The sequence below is a fragment of the Cetorhinus maximus genome, chromosome 4 (genome assembly GCF_964194155.1).
Source record: "Cetorhinus maximus chromosome 4, sCetMax3.hap1.1, whole genome shotgun sequence".
Lineage (NCBI taxonomy): Eukaryota > Metazoa > Chordata > Chondrichthyes > Lamniformes > Cetorhinidae > Cetorhinus > Cetorhinus maximus.
Window position 1 is genome coordinate 112,448,788 of NC_135882.1, and position 20,655 is coordinate 112,469,442.

General features: G+C 40.9%; 1 protein-coding gene across 1 annotated transcript in view; it reads left to right on the plus strand.

Annotated features, from left to right (window-relative positions):
• The window catches only part of smchd1 (structural maintenance of chromosomes flexible hinge domain containing 1), a 211,842-nt gene that overhangs the window by 64,654 nt on the left and 126,533 nt on the right, over positions 1 to 20,655 (plus strand). Inside the window, exons 20-23 of the mRNA XM_078540635.1 lie at positions 9,776 to 9,920; positions 16,173 to 16,272; positions 17,907 to 17,979; positions 20,154 to 20,293. Of these exons, the coding sequence (XP_078396761.1) occupies positions 9,776 to 9,920; positions 16,173 to 16,272; positions 17,907 to 17,979; positions 20,154 to 20,293 (458 nt within the window). The remainder of the gene's footprint in view (positions 1 to 9,775; positions 9,921 to 16,172; positions 16,273 to 17,906; positions 17,980 to 20,153; positions 20,294 to 20,655) is intronic.

The window sequence follows — 20,655 nt, forward strand, 5'->3', positions numbered from 1 at the left end:
ATATTAACAGGATGCTGCCGCCAAGCCAAAAAGACAATCTGCCTTTCACACAAATGAGCAATGTGATATATGAATTTCATTGCCGGTGTGATGCTAGGTATGTAGGCCCAAAGACTGGCTGATCGTATCAAACAGTATGTCTCTTCGGCTGTTCACAACAGGCAAGGTACTGACCGTACCGAACTAACCCACACTTGGAAATCTGAAAAAAGTATCCAACATGTGATTCTGTGATTGGACAGCATTTGCTAAACAAGTGTGCTAAGAATTACGCTAACAACCAATTTAAGATTATCAATTGGGCTTGCAGTGTGGCGCACTTACACATGCTAGAAGTTACTTATATCAGTACACCTGTTCTTTGCAGACAGAAAGAACATATACACATGTTGCGGCTGTTTCAACTGAACAAAATACACCACAGCCGTTCTCTGGTTCATTCCCCAGGACAATGCCTTGACCCATTAGAGTAACCTGCCTGGCTTGAATTTAAACAAAACATGGCAGTTAACTGTCAGTCATCAGTTAACTGGTGCATTCTCCATGACAATGCCTCTACCAATTAGATTCCACTTGCCAACCAATCAGTACTCTCTTCTCATGAAGTATAAATTGTTGTTCCCTTTACATTTGATATTCTTGTGAATGTCCTGATGAGTGCAAGTTGAATAGCTTTGACGTGCCTTTTTTCAACGATACTCAAGTTCTGTACTACCAAATGACTATTTGTATTACCGTTTTGGCATGCACCTCTAATTTCCTGATTTATATATTACCACTGATGATTTACATTACCACTGATGTTTGGTGGCCTATGAACCCACCAATGTGTTCTGACCCTTGTATTCCAATGAGAAAGAAAAATTTCAAGAGGAGGACTCACCATATGTAGTTAACAAAAGAAAGTTAAAGACAGTATCAAACTTATAGAAAAAGCATATAATTGCGTAAAGATGGGTGGCAGGTCAGAAGATTGGACAGAACATAAAAAGCAGCAAAAGATGATTCAAAGTTTAATAAGAAGGGAAAAATTAGAGTAAGAGAGAAAGCTAGCTAGAAATATGAAGACAAATAGTAAGAGTTTCTACAGATATTTAAAAAACAAAAGAGTTAACAAAGTGGGCATTGGTCCTATAGAAAGTGAATCTCGGAGTTAATAATGGAAAATAAGGAGATGGCAGATGAATTGAACTGGTATTTTGCGTCGGTCTTCACTATAGAGGATATATAAGTTACAGCCCATAAATAGCTGTAAATCAGAAATTGGGATGGAGGTGGGGAGGCTCTCAAGAAAATTACTGTCACCAGGCAAGTAGTACTTAGCAAACTGTTGGAACTGCGGGTTGACAAATCCCCAGGTCCTGATGGATTTCAACCTAGTGTCTTAAAAGAAATGGCCAGTGAGATAATTGATGTGTTGAGTTTAACTTTCAAAATTCACTAGATTCGGGGAAGGTTCCATAAGATTGGAAAATAGCCAATGTAACTACTTTATTCAAAAAGGGAGGGAGATGGAAAGCAGGGAACTATATGCCAGTTGGCTTAACGTCTGTCATAGGGGAAATGTTAGAAGTTATTATTAGCGATGTTATAATAGAGCACTTAGATAAATTCAAGGTAATCAGGCAGAGTCAACATGGTTTGTGCAAGGGAAATCATGTTTAGAAACTTGAAAATAGAAGCCGGAGTAGATCATTCAGCCCTTCTAGCCTGCTCCGCCATTCAGTAAAATCATGGCTGATCCTCTATCTCAACACCATACTCCCGCTCTCTCCTCATACCCTTTGATGCCTTTAGAGTCTAGAAATCAATCTATTTCCTCCTTCAATATATTCAGTGACTTGGCCTCCACAGCCCTCTGTGGTAGAGAATTCCACAGGTTCACCACCCTCTGAGTGAAGAAGTTTCTCCTCATCTCAGCCCTAAATGGCCTACCCCGTATCCTGAGATTGTGACTACTTGTTCTAGACCCGCCAGCCAGAGGAAACATCATCCCTGCATCCAGTCTGTCCAGCCCTGTCAGAATTTTATACGTTTCAATGAGATCCCCTCTCATTTTTCTAAACTCCAATGAGCATAGGCCTAGTTAGCCAAATCACTGCTCATAGGACAATCCTGCCATCTCAGGAATCAGTCTGGTGAACCTTCGCTGCACTCCCTCTACGGCAAGTATATCCTTTCTTAGGTAAGGAGACCAAAACTGCACACACTACTCCAGGTGTGGTCTCACCAAGGCCCTGTATAGCTGCAGTAAGACATCCTTGCCCCTGTACTCAAGTCCCCTTGCAAAAAAGGCCAACATACTATTTGTCGTCTTAACTCCTTGCTGACTGCATGTTTGCTTTCAGTGGTTGATGTACAAGGACATCCAGATCCCTTTGTACATCATCAGTTTCCAATCTATCACCATTTAAATAATACTCTGCCATTCTGTTTTTCCTACCAAAGTGGATAACTTCACATTTATCCACGTTATGCTGCATCTGCCCTGTATTTGCCCACTCACTCAACTTGCCTAAATCGCCTTGAAGCCTCCTAACATCCTCTTCACTCACATTCCCATCAGTTTTGTGTCATCAGCAAGCCTGGAATATCACATTTGGTTCCCTCATCCAAATCATTGATAAACATTGTGAATAGCTGGGACCCAAGCACTGATCCCTGCATGTATCCCACTAATCACCACCTGCCATTCTGAAAAAGACCCATTTATTGCAGTTCTTTGAATAAGTAACATGTGCTGTGGGTAAAGAGGAACCAGTGGATGTACTGTATTTATTTTCCAGAAGGCATTTGATAAGGTGCCACATCAAAGATTATTGCGGAAAATAAAAGCTCATGGTGTTGTGGGTAACATATTGGCATGGATAGAAGATTGGCTAGCTAACGGGAAGCAAAGTTGGCATAAATGGGTCCATTTTCTGATTGGCAAGATGTCACGAGCGGTGTGCCACATGGATCAGTGCTAGAGCCTCAACACTTTACAATTTATATAAATGATTAGGCATGGTTGCTAAATTTGCTGATGGCACAAAGTTAGATAGGAAAGTAAGTTGTGACGAGGACATAAGGAGGTGACAAAAGGATATAGATAGGTTAAGTGAGTGGGCAAAGATCTGGCAAATGGAGTATAATGTGAGGAAATGTGAAATTGTCCGTTTGACAGGGACAAATAAAAAAGAAGCATATTATCTAAATGGTGAGGGATTGCAGAGCTCTGAGATGCAGAGGGATCTAGGTGTCCTAGTGCATGAATCACAAAAGATTGGTATGCAGGTACAGCAAGTAATTAGGAAAGCTAATAGAATGTTATTGTTTATTGCGAGGGGAATTGAATGCAAGGGTAGGGAGCTTATGCTTCATTTATACAGAGCATTGGTGAGACCACATCTGGAGTACTGTGTACAGTTTTGGTCTCCTTATTTAAGGAAGGATGTAAATGTGTTGGAGCAATTTGGAGAAAGATTATTAGACTAATGCATGGAATAGGTGGGCTGTCTCATGAGGAAAGGCAGGAGAGGCTAGACTTGTATCTGCTGGAGTTTAGAAAAATAAGAGGGGACTTGATTGAAACATACTGATTCTGTGGGGACTTGACAAGGTGAATGTGGAAAGGATGTTTCCTCTTGTGGGAGAATCTGAAACTAAGGGTCGCTATTTAAAAATAAGAAGTCGCCTATTTAAGACAGAGATGAGAAATCTTTTCCCCAAGGGTCATGAGTCTTTGGAAATCTCTTCCTCAAAAGGCTGTGGAAGCAGAATCTATGAATGTTTTTACGGCGAGGTAGATAGATTCTTGATATGCAAGGGAGTGAAAGATTATCGGGGGTGGGCAGGAATGTGGAGTTGAGGTTAAAATCAGATCAGCTATGATCTAATTGAATGCCGGAGCAGGCTCGAGGGGCTGAGTGGCCTACTTCTAATTTGTGTGTTCTTGCTGTTTCTTAGTTCCACCCAAACTGATTCTATGTCTTGATCTTTAGAACTAAGGCCATCTCTCATTACAGTACAGAGCTACCCCACCACCTTTTCCCAGCTTTTTGTCCTTCCTGAATCTTGCATACCTTTGGATATTCAGGTCCAAGCTTTGGTTTCCTTGTAGCCACGTTTCTGTCATACTTATCAAGTCTTACATATGAATTTCTATTTGAGCTGACAGTTCACCTGTTTTATTGCGAATGCTATGGCATTCAGGTGCTGGTGGAACTTTCTAATGTTTTCCTAGAACTCTTTTGGTTTATGTTTAATTTTTATCAGCTGTTAATTTAAGTAAAGTTGGTTCCTACAGAGTTAGTGCCATGTAAACTATTCCATATTGCCATATTTAGTGATTGGTTAAACTTGGCATATGACTACATGAAATATTTAATCTACTAAGTATTGACTGCACCCTCTGATTATTAGGTTAACTTTTTTTAATGAGTCTGTTATATAAGGATGCATCTTTAAGTAGCTTGAAATACTTTTGTATTCAGCTGCAGTGCTTGAAACAAACCACTAAAAAACGTATTTCACATATTCACTAGAAGAAACAATACATAGATAGTGTGCCTAGAACAGTTTTTAAAATTCATTCTTGGGATCTAGGTGTGGTTATGTTAACGAGACAATGGGTGATATTAATGGTGTGTGTGTGTGTGACATCAGTGGTCAGATAACCAAGAGACTCCAGGAGAGCTAGACATAGAATAATCTGTGTTCTGAGTACCAGGTGCTTATTATGATGCCTTGTAAATAAATATTTTAGCAAAACTATATTGCCCATCTCGGGTCACTTGTAGAGTAAGTTAAGCCTCTCCGAAAAATGCTGGCAGCACTGGGGGGCCACAGTTTAAGAAACTGAGACCACACATTGGTGACCCATGAGTGAAGAGCTGGAACAGATTGATTTCACAGCACCAGAGATCAAAACCGAAAAGTGCCACAGCGAGGGGGTCAGACAAACTATGTCGGTAATTCCTGCATGGCCACAACCCCTTCCATAGCACTTCCCAAAGCATCAAGGATCTGCAGCAAGGACAGTGATGGGAGCTGCGGAATAAACGGCTCAAAAGGTCTCAGGTTTACATGGAAAACTTCAAACACCAGGTCTGTACAATTTTATATGCTGTGGGGACATTGCTGATGAAGTTCTGGAGCGGCAAGGTGTCGAAGAGGCCTCGGCATTATACAGCAAGGTTATGGGGGCCTTCGATAAGTACTTTAGCCCTAAAAATAATTTAGTTATAGACGGTGCAAGATTCGACCAGAGGAGCCAATGGCCGAGCACATCAATTGATTCCTCTATCAATGATTTAAGCCGTTACAGGGCTTCCAAACGCAGGTTTATTTGTCAACTAACTTGGGGTGCAATTTGGGGCGACGTCGAGGCTTAGGAGGGGTTGATCCAGTATGTAGGCCCAAAGTTGGGAGCCCCGCCCAATGAAGAATCTACAAAAACTGAGTGGTGGGAAGGACCCTCCCGCCTATTTCAAAATGTTTCAGCGCTGCATCTGAAGCACAGCATGGTTTGCACAACATGCCCAGCAGGGGGAGCTGAATGCTTTTGCTGTGGTTGGACTGGACATTTAAACAATTCTGCAGATTTAAAGCATAGGTGAAAAAATTGGAGAAAAATCCAGCTTTTCAAACACCTGAAATATAGCCGTTTGAAAATAGGAACATTCAGGATGAAGAGTTCCTGGGGGAAATAAAAGACCCCAATAAGCAGTTCCAGTCTGTAGAGCTGGATGTCAAAGGTTGTGGAACAGAATTTAAGTTGGACATAGGGGCTGCAATCACGGTCTCATCAGACAAACTGGATTGGCTTAATAATGTGGATATACAGCCATCAAAAATAAGCCACAAGGGCCAGGAGGCACAGAACTTAAAGTGTAGGGCCAGATCAGTGCAATATAATATAAAGACAAAGTAATTAATAAAATTCTTTCTACTCTGCAGAATCAGCAACTTTCCCTAGTAGCAGGGCAGCATGTTCAGACCTTGGTCTTGTGCCAGGAGTTGAAAAGATAACACGATAGGACAACAGAGTTGTTATTAGGGGTGAATTTCCTTGGTTGTTCTGGGGTTTGGGAGAGTTCAAAAGTGAGTGTCATATCAATCTACTCCCAGATGCAAAACCCGTCTGTTTATTTACCCGTAGGAGGATACAGCACCCACTGATTGGAAAAGTCAAAGAGCACATTGGCAAGATGCTGCATCAAGGCATTATCTCTCCTGTTACAATGCCTACAAAGTTGTGCTCAGGGTTAGTTACGATCCCTAAACCTAGTGGTGATGTCAGGCTCTGTGTTGACCTGCCACAACAAAATAAAGCTGTCCAAAGGGTGATACACCCGATGTCCTCTGTTGATGACAGTTTGGCAAAGTTGTCCAAAATTGTCCTTTTCACGAAGCAGGATGCCAACAGTGGGATTTGGTAGATTCCCTTTGGCCAAGAATCAAGGTTGTTAATGACGTTTACTGCTTACTTTGATTGCTTTTGTTTCCCTCGTCTTCCTTTTGGCATTTCCTTTGCATCAGAAATCTTTCATGCATCATGTCCAATATCCTCAAAGGCAAATTGCCACATGGATGATTTATTCATCCTTCGTGTTACTAAAGAGGAACACCACCATAGAATCCGGGGGGGGTTTAAAAGTGGTTAAGCTAGCAGGCCTCACCTTGAATGATAAGCGTGAATTTGGGAAGACCACCATTAGATTTTTTGGTCATATGACCAAAAAAGGATAACGGTAGATCCCCAGAAGACCAAGGCAATTGAAAGAATTTACACAGCCCAAGAGTATTGTGGACATTCAGCAATTTTTAGGCATGGCCAATCAGATGAGGAAATTTATGCTATTAATGAACCTCTTTAAATACCTGCTGAGGAAAGGTCAGCACTGCTTTTGGGGATGTCGGCCAGAAGAACGCCTTTCTCAAGATTAAGGAGTTACTAGCCTCTTCCAAAGTGGCCGCATATTATGACTCAAAACTGTCAACAATAATAGTGGCCGATGCATCAGCGATAGGGCTTAGAGCAGTTCTGCAGATCCAGGAAGGTGGCAAGAGAAAACCAGTTTACTACGTATGCTTCTCGATCATTAACAGAAACAGAACAGTGCTATGCGGCAGTTGAAAATGAGATGCTAGCTGCGACATAGGCCTATGAAAAATTTTCCAATTACTTACTGCGCTTGCAATTTAAGATTGAGACGTACCATAAACCTCTGGTCACTCTTCTGAACTCCAAAGAGATGGCTGAGATGCCACCAACAATACAATGTTTCCGGCTAAGACTCGTGCTTTATGACTATACCACAGTTACATGCCAGGCAAAAGTCAATTTATAGCTGACATGCTGTTGAGAGCTACAGTTGACCAAGCTACAGAATGTCACTTGACACTCATCTCTGAGGTGGAAGCACATTCCTGATCGAGTACAGGTACCCTACCAGCCTCTGTAAGCAAACACCAGAAGATCAGGAACGTCCAGTTGAAAGACACCGAACATGGCCAGGTCCGAACATACTGCCGTGAAGGTTGGCCTGAATATGCCCTAGCAACCACGCATTGAGACAATACCACGAACGACCAAGGCATCTCACGATTGTTGATGACAACCTCATGTTTAATGAAAGGCTCATAATCCTGCAAGTGACGAGAGAAGATATTCTCCATAAACTCCACACTGGTCACTTGGGCATTATGGACACAACAATCGGTATGATGACCAGGACTTTCGAAATCCATCGGAATATTTACTTCCATATGCCATACTTGCGCCATTAACAGCCAAGAACCAAATGAACCGTTGTTACCTTCGCCATTCCCTTCCAGGCCCTGGTAAAGGCTTGGCATGGATCTTTTTGACTTCAGAGGAAAAGTGTATCTTCTAGTCATGGGCTATTATTCTCGCTGGTTGGAAATAGCAGACTCCATACCACAACAGCAGAAGACATCAACTCTGCCCGTGGCATCCCAGATGAGGTAGTATCGGACAATGGTCTACAGTTTGCGAATGACCATTTCCATCTATTCGCAACGGAATCTGGATTCCACCATGTCACCAGTTTGCCACACCGTGCACAGGCAAATGGTGAAGCAGAATGTGGGGTCAAAACCATCAAAATGGTAACGAAAAAGAACAATGACCTAGAGCTAACCTTGCTCAACCAGGGTCACGCCATTGACATCATTTTTTTACTCAGCCGAATTATTGATGAGCAGAAGGCTGAAAACCCAGCTTCCTTCTCTCCAACACCAACTCAGACCCATTGTCACTTTATGAGATCCAGATTAAGTAAGGTGCCTTGAACAAACTCTGAGAGAGGCCATCTATTTGGTATAACCACCGACATAAAGCACGAACACGGCCCACATTAGTACCAGGGCAGAATATCTGGATGAGAGACCATCAGGTGCAAGGCACAATCATACACCAAAACCAGCAACCACGGTCATACCTTGTTAACACACCGCTTGGCATTTTAAGAGAAATCAGAACGGTCCTGATTCCCCTAGATACACAAGGAGTCAGTTCTTCCAGTTTCATCATGACAACACTGCCTTTACTGAAAACGCCCCAGAAATGCCATTCAGATACAGGAACCAGGAATACCCCAGCAACCCCAACCGAGCATAATCGAGATGAGATCGGGGAGAGTTTGTTAAAGCACCTGATAGGCTCAACCTGTGATGTTATGACTTTGGGAGAAGATGACAGGAATTTAAATAGTTTTGTAAACAGTTTGACAAAAGGATTTGACAGTTGTGAGATTATACTTGGTGGAGGGTTGTTGCGGGGCGGAGATATAATGGATTAATGGTTATGTTGATGAGACTGTGATGATAATGATGTAATTGTGACACCAGTGGCCAGATGACCAAGAGGCTCCAAGAGAGCTAGGCACAGAATAGTCTGTGTCCTGAATGTCATGTGCTTATTGTGATGCCTTGTAAATAGTGCAAATAGTTTTTGCAAAGCTATACCACCTATCTTAAGATAAAGACAAAATACTGCAGATGCAGGAAATCTGAAACAAAAACAATAAGTGCTGGAAAAACTCAGCAGGTCTGACAGCATCTGTGGAGAGAAAGACAGAGTTAACGTTTCGAGTCCGTATGACTCTTCATATCTCAAGTCACTTGTAGATTAAGTTAAACCTTTCCAAAACACTGAGGCTGGCATTTGTTGCTCATCCCTAGTTGCCCTTGAGAAGATAGTAATGGAGGGGAGAGACTGTCTTTTCTCTTTGAACCAGTAGTGGTAATTTGAACTGAGTAGCTTGCTAGGCCATTTCGGATAGCATTTAAGATTCAACCACATTGGTGTGAGGCTGGAGTCACACACAAGTCTGACCAGGAAAAGGCCACAGGTTTCTTTCCCTAAAGGATGTTAGTGAACCAGTTAGGGTTTTACAAGAATCGAACGGGTTTACTGCTGCCAGTTATTTAACTCCAGGTTTTTTATTTTTAATTGCATTCAATTATAATTGCTTGGGGTTGAACTCCTGTTCTCTGAATTATTAGCTCAGACTTCTGGATTAATACTCTAGTAACATAACTGCTACATTACTGTGCGTTTAGTTTCTGTACTTAAATGTTACGGTGTTTACACTTCTGGATTTTTTGTTAGTTTTAATTATTCAAATCCTAATCACGAGCTAAGGCTTGCAGACTTAGGACTTGCTTACATGAAGATCTTATGCTTTCTAAGAATAATTTTTTTTCGAAGTTTGTAAGGTCTTTGACTAAGATTAATCTCAATTTTAATATCTATGTTTTTGTTAAGAGGGAAAACCTGATAAATTTACAGTTGGATTACTGGATCCTCCATTTCGCATTGCTGTGCCTTTCAACATTCCTCTAGATTTGCAAGATGAATTTGGGCATTCTACACAACCATCTTCTGTTATCAAGCCAATTGTGGAGGCAAGGTATTGTGGATATCAGCTTGCGGTGTGTTGTAAATGAGCATTTGGTGTCATTTTTTTACTTTTAATTCCCTTTCTATTTCTCTTTTGCTTCCCCTCACACCTAGGTAGTACAGTGTTTATACAATCTTTATTAAATATTTAACCTTCATTCAGGTTTCACACTATTAAGTCAAACATTGTAGAGGTTTGGTCATATTGCTGGTTTTTGTATATCTGCTAAATAATTTAAAATGTAGCACCTATTGAAATGCACTAAATTTGTAGTCAGTAATTTACCCCCAAAATAATAAATTCCTTCTCCAGTTAATTCACTTCCATGTTAAGTCACATGCAAATATAAAGCCTAAGTTCCAATCAAAAGAAGACTGTTTCCTAGCTGTTGGGCCTTTTGTGAGTTTTTGCAGTAGTTCCAACAGGTGACAATAAAACCATCCCTACTTAGCTATTCACTTAGAAAAATCACAGGTGACTGCTGGGGGAATTGAGGTGCTGTTTTAATATTTTTCAACCAACATTGAATAAGCTCTAACTTTGCATTTAACTTTGCTATACCATTTATTTGCAACTCACTTAATTGCAATTCCTGTTTTAATGCAACCATTTCTTAAATCTTTTTCCCTCTCTACTTCCAATTGTGAAAAGTTAATTTTAGGTATTGCACTGTGATGTGCAGAGACTTTGCTTTCATGCAACAGTTAAGAAGATCGATTGGAGAAGCTGGGGCTGGTCTCCTTAGGGAAGGGGAGGTTGAGAGAAGAGATTTGATATAATATTCAAAATCATGAGGGGTCTGGACAGAGTAGATGGGGAAAAAATGTTCCCATTGATGGAATGATCACGAAACAGACATCACCGAGAGAGCTAAAGTGAACTGGCAAATGACCTAAGGAATAGGTCAATAGAGGTTCGGTGGCAGACATTTAAAGGGATAATTTCAGAATACACAGAACAGATACATTCCAATTAAAAAGAAAAATTCCAAGTTGAGTGCCCACCATCCCTTGTTAACTGAAAAAAGCTAGCATCAAACTTAAAGAAAAAGCATATAAATATGCAAAGACACATGGCAGGTCAGAAAATTGGAAAGAATATAAAGAACAGCAAAGAATGACAAAGAGATTAATAAAGAAGGAAAATTAGAGTACAAAAGAAAGCTAGCTAGTAATAAAAAGACGTTTAGCAAGAGCTTCTATAGATATTTAAATAAAAGAGTTAATAAAGTAAGCATTGGTCTTATAGAAAGTGCATCTGGGGAATTGATACTGGAAAGTAGGGAGATGGTGGATGAATTGAACAGGTATTTTGCCTCGGTCTTCACTATAGAGGACATAAGTAACATCCAGAAGTAGCTGTAAATCAGGAAACGGGAGGGAGGGAGGAAGTAAGGAAAATTACAATCACCAGGGAAGTGGTATTGAGCAACTTGTTGGGGCTGCGGGGTGACACATCCCCAGGCCCGGGTGGACTTCACCCTAAGGTCTTGAAAGAAGTGGCTAGTGAGATAGTTAATGCATTGGTTTTAATTTTCCAAAATTCCCTAGATTCGGTGAAGGTTCCATTTAGATTGGAAAATAGCAAATGTAACTCCTTTATTCAAAAAGGGAGGGAGACGGAAAGCAGGAAACTACAGGCCAATTAGCCTAACATCTGTCATAGGAAAAATGTTAGAAGCTATTATTAAAGATGTTATAGGAGGGCATTTTGAAAAAGTCATGGCAATCAGGCAGAGCCGACATGGTTTTGTGAAAGGGAAATCATGTTTTACCAATTTATTGGAGTCCTTTGAAGGAGTCACGTGTGCTGTGGATAAAGGGGAACCGGTGGATATACTGTAGTTAGATTTCATAAGGCAATTGATAAAGTGCCACATCAAAGGTTATTACAGTAAATAAAAGCTCATAGTATCAGGGTAACATATTGGCATGGATAGAAGATTGGCTGACTAACAGGAAGCAGAGATTTGGCATAAATGGGTCTTTTTCTCATTGGTAGGATGTGATGAGTGGTGTGCCACAGGGATCAGTGCTGGGGCCTCAACCTTTTACAATTTTATGTAAATGACTTGGATGAAGGGACAGAAGGAATGGTTGTTAAATTTGCTGATGACACAAAGATAGTTAGGAAAGTAAATTATGAAGAGGACATAAGGAGCCTACAAAGGGACGGGTTAAGTGAGTGGACAAAGATGTGGCAAATGGAGTGTTATGTGGGCTAATGTGAAATTGTCCTTTTTGACAGGAAGAATAAAAAAGAAGCTTATATTTAAATGGTGAGAGATTGCAGAGTTCTGAGATTCAGAGGGACCTGGGTGTCCCAGTGCATGAATCACATAAGGCTAGTATGCAAGTATCTAGGTTTACTACCATTTACTAGGCTAATACCAAGAATGGGCAGGTTCCCTTATGAAGAAAGGTTGGACGGGTTAGGCTTGTATCCAGAAGAGTAAGAGGCAACTTGATTGAAACACTTAAGATCCTGAGGGCTCTGACAGAGTGAATATGTAGAGGATGTTTCCTCTTGTGGGAGAATCTAGAACTCGGGGTCACTGTTTAAAAATAAGGAGTTGATCATTTAAGACAGAGATGAGGAGAATTTCTTTCTCAGTGGTCATGAGTCTTTGGAACGCTCTTCCTCAAAAGGTGGTGGAAGCAGAGTCTTTGAATATTTTTAAGGCAGATCTAGTTAGATACTTGATTAACTAGGGGGTAGGCAGGAATGTGGGGTTGAGGTTACAATCTGACCAGCCATGATCTTATTGAATGGAGGAGCAGGGTTGAGGAGCTAAGTTGCCTACTCCTGCTAATTCATATGTTTGTAAGTCCCCTTTTTATCCCTAATCAACCCATTCTTTTTTTTTAACCACCCTTTTGTTATTTTTATGCTTTTAGAAGACCTTGGCATTCCCTTTTATGCTAGCTACCAGTCTCTTTTCATGCTCTCTCTTATTAGTTTTTTCACTTCCTCTCTGGTCTTCCTATATTCAGCCTGATTCTCCATTGTATTTTTTCACCTGACATCTGTCGTACGCGGACTTCTTTCTTTTAATTTTCACCTCTATCTCTCTCGTCATCCAGGGTGCTCCGGATTTACTTGTCCTACGTTTCCTCTTCAAGGGAATTTTCCTTTATGTTGCCTGCAATACTTTCTCTTTGAAGGTGGCTCATTGTTCATCTCCCGTCTTTTCTGCCAGCATTTGATTCCAACTCGTTCGATTCAGATGCATTCTCATTCCATCGAAATTGGCTTTCCCCCAATTAATTATCCCTTTGTTCCTTGTTCTTTTTCCATGGCCAACCTAAACCTTTTGATACAATGGTCACTGTCCCCTAAATGCTCTCCCACTGATATTTGATGCACTTGGGCCAACTCATTCTCCAAAACCAAGTCCAACATTCACTGTCTTCTCTTTGGACCGGAAACCTACTGCTGCAGGAAATCATCTTGAACACATTCCAGGGACACTCACCCCTCTTGCCCCCTTGCGTAGACGGGATTCAACCTCCTTCCCTGAGACCCCGGGTTGATCTGGCTTTCGCGTGGGTCAGCTGCCCTCTTAACTACAGCTCAGACCAGGTCTCAGGTCAGGACAAATAACTCAGGACGTCCGTTGTTTGGATTCTCAAACAAGATGGTTTATTCAAGCTTGTACAAGCATATGCAGGGAGAGCAACCTCTTAGTCCATCAAGGGACGCTCTGCTGTAATTACAAAGTCTCGTAACTTATATACTTTTTCTTATCACAATAAATTTGTGTACATTTGAATATATCCACTCAGTAACCAACACACAGGTGCCATGTTAAAACTATCCTATTGAATACATAAACACGCGATTCTGCTAACCAATTATTCTAAAGGGTGTATACATAATTATATTATCCAATCAAAATTAAAACACGTACGCAAGACCTTGGTTCTCATAACTCAAGACTGCTGGTGTTTCATCAAAGATCCCTCTGTCCATTGTATGTTTTCCCATATCTAAGCTAAAACCATCTGCTCCTTCCCTATCTGAGAGAGGAGTATACCTAAACTAACTTTGTTATGTTTTATCTCCAGTCCAGCTCTCAAGGCTTCAACACACCATTTTACCACTTGAATGGTTCTGTCTGTGCCTAGATATTAGCTCATCTCTTGAAACTTTGTAAATCACACAAAACTCAAGCTCCTTTGTGTGCAATGTCCACCTGCTTACCCTGGAGATTTTAGGGTTTTTCAGTAAATTTTTAGTGTTCTCTTTTAGCATTTTTAATTTTCCCCTAACACACTATTCCTGTCCCGATTATATATTTGGATAAGTGAAGTCCCTCATTATAGTCCACTCCATTGAAGTCCTCTCTATAATTCTTGCACCTCTCTGTAATTTCTTTGCAAGTTTTGTTTCTCTACATGCCTTCCACTAGTTGGCGGTATATACACTACACCAATCAATGTTGTTACACCTTTTTCATTCCTTACCTCTAGCCAGAGGGATTCCGTCCTTGTCCCCTCTGGAACATCCTCTCTATCCAGTACTGTAATACCATCTTTAATCAATACTACCTAAACACCTTGTACCCAGGAATATTTAACGCCCAGTCCTGCCCTCCTTTGCACCAGGCCTCTGTTATAGCAATAATATCATAATTCTATTTGTCAACCTGTGCCTGCAGTTCACCAATCTTATTAACCACACTCTGTGCCTTCACATACATGCACATTAACCCTGATTTAGGCTCTTTTACTTTGCCCCTTATTCTGACCCCACCTAATGATTTACTATTGCCTACTCTAATTCTGTCAAGCTCTCCAAATATTCTATTAGCCTTTTTCCTACTCTCTGATATATCCTCCTTACCTGTTAATACTTCTCTACCTCCCATTACCAGTATTTCTCCTCTCCGCTCTGAATTTCCCCTCAGGTTCCCATCCTCCTGCCAATCTAGTTTAAACCCTTCTGAACAGCACTCTCAAACCTCTCCGCGAGGACATTAGTACCAGTCCTGCTAAGGTGGAACCCATCCTTCTTGTACAGGCCCCACCTGCTCCACAACCGGTCCCAGTGCCTCAGAAATCTAACGCCCTCCCTATTCCATTTCTCAAGCTACGTGTTGAACTGCTCAATCTTCCTATTCTTATGCTTACTAGCACATGGCACTGGGAGTATTCCTGAGATTACTGCTTTTGACGTCCTGCTTTTTAATTTTAGGACCTCATCCCTTTTCCTACTTATGTCATTGGTTCCCAATGTGGATGTTTTGCTCCCCTCACAATGGAATCCCCCCACCACTATCGCCTTTCCACTCTTCCTCCTCCCCTCCCTTGCAGCTGAGCCACCTGTAGTGCCGTGCACTTGGATCTTGCTACAGTCCTCTAAGGAACCATCTAGTTCACCAGTATCCAAAATGGAAAAGTGGTTAGAGAGCAAAAGCGCCACGGGGGATTCCTGCACTACCTGCCTGTTTCTCTTGGATATTCTGGCAGTCACCCATTCCCCCTCTGTCTGTGTACTTCTTAGCTGACCACCCCTCTAAACATGCTATCCATGTAACCCCCCCAGCTTTGCGGATGCACAACAGTGACTCCAGCTGCTGCTCGAGTTCCGCAACCTGGAGCTCAAGTTTCTGTAGCTGGTAACACTGCCTTCAGATACAGTCATCGAGATTACTCTATGCCTGCATGACATCTCTCATCCCACAGGATGCACGTTCCACATGTCCGCGCTGCACTGACACACCTTAAAGTGTTTACTACAGTATGGTATAATCTAACTCACCTGTCACTCACCAATTGTTTCTTCTGTGCCGAGTCCGGAAAGGCCTATACTTACCAACCTATCAAATGTCACTTTTAGATTTTATCTGTAAGCTCCCAGCTTGCGCACTCTTCCACTGCTTTGTGGGCTCCTGTGACATTCAATTAGTTTCTTCCCCTGTGGCAAAGTAAGAGCCTGCTACTGGAGGCTGAGGAAAGGTAGTAAAAGGAAGGAGCACCGCTTTCCCCTCTTTACCAAACTCCCTCACTCACCAAACCCCAATATAAGCACTCTAATGCACCCAAAGCAGCACTCCTGTGTAATGCAAGACAAGTCAGTTGTAGACTAGGAATAAGAAAAATGTGAAGCTCTTCCAAGGTGCTGCTTTAACCTGACCCAGGAATGTTTGTTGTTGATAATGTTGTATAAAATTGTAATTGTTCCACCCCTTAGTATCAACATTTGGTTTATAGTTATTCTATGGAATGTAACTCTTTCAAATTTAAATGTATCCTGCAGTGGGTTGGAGCTATGTTATGAAGCCTTTGTCGAAAAAGGAACAAGTTTCATCATTAAAGGTGTAACAGCCAAGGGTCATGTGACCAATTGCCAAGGCAAGGTATGTTTAATTTTAATCCTCTAAAGCTTGTTTAGTTTTCGTTCTGCATTTTAACCCTTTCCCTCTTGAATGAAAATGGGTATTATTGTCCTGACGCGAAATGCTAACTGTGTGCTGCCGATGTCTTGATTTATTCTTGATTTTGCTTTTCTATTTACCAAGTAATCTGACGTCAATAAATGGAATGACAGCAAGTCGATGATTTCTGTACTGCTTTTGTAACATAGAATAATCTTCTGATTCTGAGGGGGTTTGACAAACTAGATGCTGACGGGATGTATCCCTTTGTGGGGGAATGTAGAACTAGGAGCAGCATTTCAAAAATAAGAGTTCTTCCATTTAAGATGGAATTGCAGGCTGGATTTTCATCACCAAGGTGGGTAATTGGAGTTGGGAAAATGCCCTGCTTGTGCTCCAACCCTGGGGGAAAGTGCTCGCAAAGATTGGATTTTCATTGCATGGTGGTGGATGTGGGCTTGGGCCAGCTGACCCGGGAAAGAGGTCGGAGGCAGCCACGGGGTCTGCGGATGGAGGCTGGGCAAAAGGCCTGACCTGGGGCTTCACCCCAGTTATAATGAAAAAAAAAAGGCCTCCTCGCCCACACCCCCACACGCTTCCCATGCCCCATTTATGCCACCTTATACTTTCTATGCAAGGCTATGCCTGTCCCACCATCCCCACCCCACCAATGTCCCCTCATGCAGCCCAAGGCAAGGCTTGGCTGACAGCCCAGAAATCCATTACCCTGTTGAAACACCTGAGCCCCAAGGAAAACATTGCTTGATTGAAAGCCCTGACTCTCTGATCTCTGCTGTCAATTGCACAATGTTTATTTATACATGGTTGAGGTTTCAAGTGATTGCAGTTTCAGCTATTGATACTTTAAAGAGTCTGGAAGATTGACAATTTATTGTCTGTAGTAAAAGGGCTTTTTAAAAATAATGGAAAGTAATGAATAAATATTTTTAAAGCTTTTTTTAAACACGTCCTAATGTTACTATGTGGGGTTAATTGACCCACTATATATTATATAGAACCAATGAGCATGGAATTGCCATAACTTGGCATGAGGGACCATGTGGGGTGGGTGGAGGGCCATAGCCTGGCAGAGAGGGAATGGGGGTAGGTGGGGTGCTTAGCCTGGCACTTACCTTTCAAAAAGTAGACCGTGCAGACCATGGTTCGTGACACCTCTGAAATACCATGACTCTGAAAAGCTGGCCCAACTCCATGAAAATTGTAAAGGAGTAGGACATGCCTCTCCCCACAAAGGAGACTGCCCGATCGGGAGTGCTGGGTGCAGGCTTCCAACCTGAACCAGCCCACGCCCCGTCCAGGAATAGGCCTCGGTGATAATCCAAGCCTCCTCCTCTCGGTCATTAATTTTTGGAATTCTCTACCCTAGAGAACAGTGGATGCTAGATTATTTAATACATTCAAGGCTGAGTTAGACAGATGTTTGAACTATAAGGGAGTCGAAAGTTATGTGCGTGCAGGCAGCAAAGTGGAGTTAAGGCCATAATCAGGTCAGCCATGGTCTTATTGACTGGTGGAACAGGCTTGAGGTGTCATATGGCCTACTCCTCCTATTTCTTATGTTCTTGTGTTCTTATTGTTGAATTATTTCTTTGTAGAACTTCACTCTTAAAGTAATCTTACCTGGATTGAAGGAGGATTCACAAACATTAAAAATTAGGCTATTGCCTGGTAAGTTTCTACATTCCACAGATTGATATACATATATAAAATAATTTTTGTTATATATTTGAAATTTAATTCTGGTAGATTAGCAAGTGACAATAGAAGCATTTTATATGCATTTGTAAAATTTGTAGGAAGGGAGTTCAAAAGCTTAACAGTTGAAAGGAGCTAAACTGTAACGGTTGGTTATCCTCTATATTGGAGCCAAGAGGGTGATTGCATGGCCTACCTGCCACATTTTAGCATGTCCCTGAAACTCTGAATGGGACGGATTTCTTACACATGATCTCCTTAATCAGACCTTTTGTGCTTTTTCAGCACTGTTCCATAATGCTTTCCTAATCATCTACAGAAAGTAAGAGCATATATAAATATATATAAAATTGCTTGACTGAGTTATTAATTACGATTATTACATTTGCAAGTTCAACAGCATAATAAAATTCACCTGATTTCTTAAAGATACATTTTTGATGAGTTCTATATTTAGGCTGTTAACATTAGTACAGTAATTCTGTTTCTTTAGCTTGCTGGAGTGTCTCTTGGAATTTAGAAAGTGAATCCCTGAGTGATTCTTCAATTTTGATTGTGATCTGAGCAGAGGCAGTAGATGAAAGTACAGTTTGTATAATTGTCTCCAACAGAGTCAGCATTACAAAATCTCCCTAACTATAGAACTAAATCAACTACCTCAGTTATTGGCAGTATTTTGAAATGAGTAGTGCAAATAGAGAATAATGTCCCATGGATTCTTATTCTGCAGCCCACCACCAGAACACTCTGTGCTTCATTAAAAGTTAAACATATTTCTCAATGGTATAACGCTCCTTGCACATTAAAATTGATATATATCTTGGCTTTCAACTCAGTATGCAAGTGTACATAACATCTTTGTATTTGGAAGATCAAAACACAGGTACAATATGTTGTACAGTATCTTTTACGTTAAGCCTGCAAATTAAGTTGAACCGTTGAGCATTGCTGAAAAAGAGAAATGCCGAAGCTTTTTGTCTTGCATTTATCAGGACAATTCGCAAGAATGTCCCCTCCCCCAAACAAAAAAAAAGCCTGAAATGTGCCTGGGGCATCTATGCAACACATTCCATTCTGAACAAGTGATGTCTGGCTCCAGCTGCATGGGTGGAAGGTGGGTCGTTGAGGTACGAATTATTCTGGGGCTAGATGTGGAGGTTTGCAAACCTTTTGTTCTCCTTCACCCCGTACCCAATCTACCTATCAAAAGGATAAACGGACCAACACAGGAAGGAAGGAAACCAGCAACAATGACAACCATAAACAGGCAAAGGCATTGACAACAAGGGCCAATTGCACCCCAAGAACCAAGAGCAAATTGTTCATATTTCCAGCATAAGCACAAGAAGTATGATCATCCATTCGTTCTCCTGTACAGCTTTATAAATAAAATATACCATTGCTCCATGCAATGTAAACTGTTGCAAATACAAATTAAATATTTGGAAAAAGCAAATTTCGTCTGTTTATAACTCTTATTTTATGATTCTACAGATCGCCATCTGTTATGCACTTTAAAAAGCAAAAAATAATCTCTCAGTTTTATATTTTGGAGCAATATTAAATAAAATGTGGAAGTGTATCATTAATTTAGACACTTGCTGTCCAGAAGTGTTAGCAGACCTGGATCAAATAGCTGCCTCCTGCGTTTGATTTTTCTGTTTTAAATGTTTCACCTTAAAGCAGTATAATGATTTTGCTGCCCAGTGTTCCTGTGTGTAAGCGCATTACCAAATGTTGTACTGAGCCAGGGAACTGACTTGACATTTCATCTTGCTAGTGAATTAGCTAGGCAAAAGGCAACAGTAAAATTGTTACATTAACCTCAAATGTCTTAGGCATGAAACAGAAATAATTAGCTAAATTTACCATGGCTCTCTATCTAGTGATCCTTGGTGAAAAATACATTTATGTACATGTCTCATACAAAATCTGGCCTGAATGGTAATATTTTGCAAAGTTTAATGGACTGTCAACACACATGATTTCGATTCAGGTGTAAAGAATGATCATTTTGATAAAGTCCTGGAGAGCTTTTGCTGTCTTTGGTTTATAGCACAGTGCTTACGGAAAGGAAGAGAGAACATCTAAGAGGGATGGGACAAAAGAGACAATCTTTGCTGATGCAGAAACTCTGTTTAATATAGGTCCACCACGTGAACTGAGGATTAAGCCAGATTCTAATAAAGTAGTTATTGAAAATGGAACCACTTTACCTTTCCAAGCTGAAGTGCTGGATGAAGCAGGGAATATTACAGCACAACCCAAGTTGGTGGTACATTGCAAGGTAAATAAAATCTTTAGCATTTGAACAACTGCTTTTTCAGTTGCCATTATGTCTGTTCTCCCATTCTCCCTCACCATCTTCGTTTCCATTATTTTCATTATGCAACTGTTTATCAAGGAATTAGGTGTTTATTCTACAGTTCTACTTAAAATAAGCGTTTCTGCCTTTTTCAATTTCTGGAAAACTTTTTACATCAATAACTTCATGCTGTCATTAACTTGAATTTTGTTTTCCTGATGTGCTATTTGGGACAGTGTAGTAGTTTTGAAATTTATATTCCTCTTGCTATATCCAAAATATTTCTGTTACAACATAGTAAAAACTTTGTGCAATATTTTGACATGCAGGCCTGTAAGGAATAA